At 38.3% G+C, this 4,851-nt stretch overlaps 1 protein-coding gene across 1 annotated transcript in view; it reads right to left on the reverse strand.

Annotated features, from left to right (window-relative positions):
• The window catches only part of epha3 (eph receptor A3), a gene marked incomplete in the record, with an annotated part of 93,976 nt that overhangs the window by 85,653 nt on the left and 3,472 nt on the right, over window positions 1–4,851 (reverse strand). The window contains 1 exon segment of the mRNA XM_014011503.1: window positions 947–1,011. Within this exon segment, the coding sequence (XP_013866957.1) occupies window positions 947–1,011 (65 nt within the window).

The raw sequence follows: 4,851 nt of genomic DNA on the forward strand, positions 1-4,851 counted from the left end.
ATATTAGCTAATAAAAACATGTTTAATAACGATAATAATAATTGAAGAAAATAATTAAGATCTAAAAATGTTTTATTCAGAATTTAAATAAATTTTGGAGTTTTCAGACCATATATATTTTTAATAAAACCCATAAAAGTTACCCTGCAAGTTTTCCTGTATTTTAGAACAAAGGCTGTTGTAACTCTGAACACCTTTTAGACTTTTTATTTAGACTCAGAAAACATATTGGTAGCCCTAAATCTCTTCAAATTCCACGTTTTAACAAAATGTGCCGACACAGGTGTGTAGCCTACACTAGATCCATTTTGATTAAATAAACTCCTTGATGTCTGCATTATTTAAAGTTAGTAGGAATTAAGCATAAAAAAAGTGTTGAATTAGAAGAACACGTGTTTTGACTGGTAGTGTTATACTTAAAAAAATAAATAAAGGTCTGACAGATGTGTTGATGTGGTGCGTAATGTTCCACACATGGGCTGATAAGTGGAATGTCAGCGATGGAATTACAAAGTTTGCATGCATCACTAAAATGCCATGAGTGCTTTTTTTCTCTAAGATATTTTCTACAAAAGCTGCAATTTTATCCAAAGTCTTATGAGGATGGTTTTAGGCTGACAGCCCACACTTCTTTAATGCTTTAATCTGTCTTGAAACACTCACAGACTCCAATATACAAACAACCACACATGGTGGTGCAATGGTGGTGGTGCAGTTTCCCTTAAGTATTTTGACCATATGGCACACTGAATACTTAACCTTTAACCTGTAAGATGAAGAACAGACAACAACATCTAAAAACTGGGTTAATCCGCACTTGACTCGATGGTTCAAAATATCAAAGTTAGAACCACTTGAGTCTAAAAAAATCGAAATTTCTTACAAGCAGTTGATGTTAGTGGATTTTTTTTTCTCATAAAGATACACATATCCACTGCATACTCACCCCATGTGACGGGTAGGAAATCCATCCTAACTCCCCTTGGCTTGCTTTGGAGTCTAACAGGTTAACTGTGGTGAGGAGGAAAAGGAGAAAAGAAGAAAAACAAAGACAACAGATGAGTGACTAGTTCTTGTTAGCCCCAATTAGCCTTTATTTAATCCCACAGGAAGAATCCCCAACCTCAAGCACTGATCATGACTATTTACTCAGCTGCCACACACACACACACACACACACACACACACACACACACACACACACACACACACACACAAACACAGACATGCTCAAACACACCCTTGCATGGCATGTTTCTACGACTGTTTTAATTAAACAGATTGTCTTTTTGTTTTCATTTTTTACCAACAATAAAGTGACTAAATCCACCTTTACCTTACCTCTCACCATATTTAATCTTATTAGAAAAACAAACCTAAGTTTTAACCCTCAAACAGCTCTTTTAACAGCTTCAAGTCCAAAATCATTCAGTTTTCAAGAATGTTCACACTGTGATTAACTGAATAACATTACTAAAATGCAGTTATGCCCACTGTTAACCAGATWACTTCAACGCAATGTAGTCTCTCACCATCGTAGAAAAGCACAACCAAACTGTATTTTGGAACACCCCTGAACAAAACGACATAGAAAAAGTGCATTTAACATTTCTACAGAYTTTTTTGACTCAACATGAATCTGCCTCATATAGTGGGATGGACACTGAACAACCTGTCATGAAAGGTAGTACTGATCTGGAACTTGACAAAAAGCATTTGCTACAGTCTTGGCATCTTGAGCCCCAAATGTCTTGAGTCTTTCGCAGGGTTTTCAATTTCCTCACCCGAGTCTAAGAGGTGTGCAGTCTTGTGGCTTAAATTTTGAACATGTTCAAAAAATTGTGTGACAAATTTTCTCTACATATAGCCATAAAGCCTTCATGGGCATCTTGAGCCAAACCTGAACCCTTACCAACTGTGTCACAAGCATTTTCAACCCACCTCGAGGGCATATTTTGAGGGTATCTTCCACAACTAATAAAAAATAGCCAACACAGAAATGCCTTTGTGTCAGTTCCATAAACACTGAATTGAATGAGCTTGGTATCTGGTATTGCACAAGACAACTCCTACAGTTTGCWATAAAAAAAATGGTCTTAGTAGAAAATTCTGCCATGAAAGATGGAAGGTGATATGCATATTTTTTTAAGGAATGCAATTTTGTTCATTTCTCAAAATAGAGCAAAAAAGATTAATTTTAATCACAGCCAAAAATCTCATGAATTTCCTTGCTGTTGGGATCACAATTGCACATGTGATCAACATGATTAATGTGAGGAAATCCTCTATGGCAGGGCTATTCAACTGGTGGCCCGCGGGCCACATCCGGCCGGCGAGTGACCAAAGTTCGGCCCGTCAATTGCTTCATTCATCTCTTAAGCCCAAACCACCGGTTTTCTACTTTAATTACTCTAAGTTCTTTTAGTTAAACATAGACATGTTTGGTATCTACAGAAACACCAGAATCTTGGCTAGAAGCTGGTAAAAACCATTTCTATAAACACTCAAGACAGTTAAAACTACAAGCTGTTGAAGATAAAATGATGAAAGTGAAAATAAAATTGGCTTAAAAATTTGGCAAGTCAGAGATGTCAAAATATTATTTGTGTCAAATAAGAGCAGAATGTGTTCTTTTTTTTTGATACTGTTTAATTATCACTACTTTTATAGGGTTCTGTATGTTGTATTCATGATTAAATGCAACAAAATAAACTAAACCAAAGGTAACAGATCTTTGTAATACTTGGTTTATTTACATAATAACTTTAATTGCTGGTTGTTTGGCCCCTCAGCTGTTGACCGGCAGTAACTGTGGCCCCCGGAGCAATTTAGTTGAATAGCCCTGCTCTATGGTTCCAACAACAAAAAACAAACAAACAAATAAATAAAATAGAGACTTGTCTTATTGTAGCTCATCCTGTTGGGAACAAATCGATCCTCATCTATATGTGCACAAACAAGTGCAAACCTAAGTGCATGTTTAGCCAAGCTGGAGCACAAACTCACAGCAAAGTGAAGTGAAAACACAAAAATCACTCTGGACATGTAGCCTCCATAAGAGCCAACTATTGTTTGTAAAGCTGAGGTATTATCATCATGTTTTAATGAGCCAGTCTGATTAATTTTAGCTGATATGGCCACAAAAATAATCCAAGAAAGGCAGCCGCATCTGGATTACCCTACTCTTGGTTTGCAAAATGGCTAAATCGATGCTCACCTGAGCCACAGCTGCACCACTCGGCCAGTTGAGTGACAGTAGACACATTACTATTAGAGTCTAATGAAACTATCTGTTCATGTCAGATAATAGCAGCTTAGCATCCAGGGCCATTGCTTCCAATTTACATTTCTCAACGAGCCGAGCCAACCACTCAAATTGAGCCGAGCGAAGGAATTTGAGAGCAGAAAATTAGGCAGCTCTCATATCACAAGGGAAAAGTCCCCTCCAGCTGCACTTGGCTTGAGAAATCAGCACCCTAAAAGACACGTACAAATACAAAACGCACACCATCCTCATCTGAGCAGCAGCTTCATATAGATTTAAATGAATCAAAGTGGTGCAGACACATCACATGCTTACAGCACACTTTCACTACTCGAGCATTAAAACAAAATAAAAGCAAAGACTGTTTTTTTTTCCCTCATTTCATCTACTTCTCTCTCACTCGCATGCACACACTCTTTTAGCAAAGCTAACGTCAGCTAAGAATATAGCCACTGCCCCATCAGGGAGGGCCTCCGAACGAGAGTATTAATAGCAAACTCAGCCAGCCTGTCTGAGAGGGAGCGAAACATCAGAGGTGGAAACAGGTGAATCAATATATAAAGCAAACCAAGAGCCCCATCTAAAAGCCACACACGTAAACTGAACCTGACAAATGGAAGTAGTCAGTGACACGAGATATATGATGATTGTGCACGCTGAATAATCATATGTCTAGTGTCACTTGGCATAGCATGTGTTAGGCACTGAAGTGCAGGCACGTACGGAGTGCACTTATTTTGATGTCTGTGTTCTCATAATTTACAGCTCACTGCTGTCAGGTTTGGTAGAGGGATCGGACCCAGAGATGCAGACCAACATGAGGAAATTTAAAAACTAAATTACGTATTTATGAACAAAAGTAGTTTTGAAAACAAAAATAAAATAAGCCACCAAATAAAAYGCAAGGAGAAACAGAAGATAACGGAACAGGGCGTGGAGCGCACGATGGTGAAACTGCATGGGAGAATAAATAGACGGTGCTCATGAGTAAAATATGGACACCTAGGCTAAATGACAACAGAGAACAGGTGTAAGTGGGCAGGGCAAGAAACACTGACTACACCTGGCTGTGGAAAATCGGAAGCACAAAGTGCCCATGAAGCAAAAAATAGACTTCTATCAAACAAAACACAGAAAACCCAAAATTATAGAAACTGCTGCCGCTGATTTTCCAGCACCTTTTTTTGCAGCCGTAGAAGAGCCTCTCACAGAAGCAAGAGTTTGGACTGATCAGGCACCAAAACAACAATAATATTAATAAAAAAAACAATAAAATAGAAGTGGATATAATGAAACGTGTGAGTGTGTGTTATTTCCTCCTTTGCAGCCTGAACATGTGAAGGTTGGCAGGCCGCAGTGCAGGCAAGGCGAGGCGACTTGTGTCTGTGTTAAAGGGTGAAGTGTTCACCTCCCATTATGAATTATTCAACAGCAGAGTCACTCTGTCTGATGTTGCTGCTGCTTGCCCAGCCCCTGTGTCCCCATTCTTCTTTCTTTCTTTCTTTCTTTCTTTCTTTCTTTCTTTCTTTCTTTCTTTCTTTCTTTCTTTCTTTCTTTCTTTCTTTCTTTCTTTCTTTCTTTCTTTC

The sequence above is a fragment of the Austrofundulus limnaeus genome, unplaced genomic scaffold, assembly GCF_001266775.1.
Source record: "Austrofundulus limnaeus strain Quisiro unplaced genomic scaffold, Austrofundulus_limnaeus-1.0 Scaffold81, whole genome shotgun sequence".
Taxonomy (NCBI): Eukaryota; Metazoa; Chordata; class Actinopteri; order Cyprinodontiformes; family Rivulidae; genus Austrofundulus; species Austrofundulus limnaeus.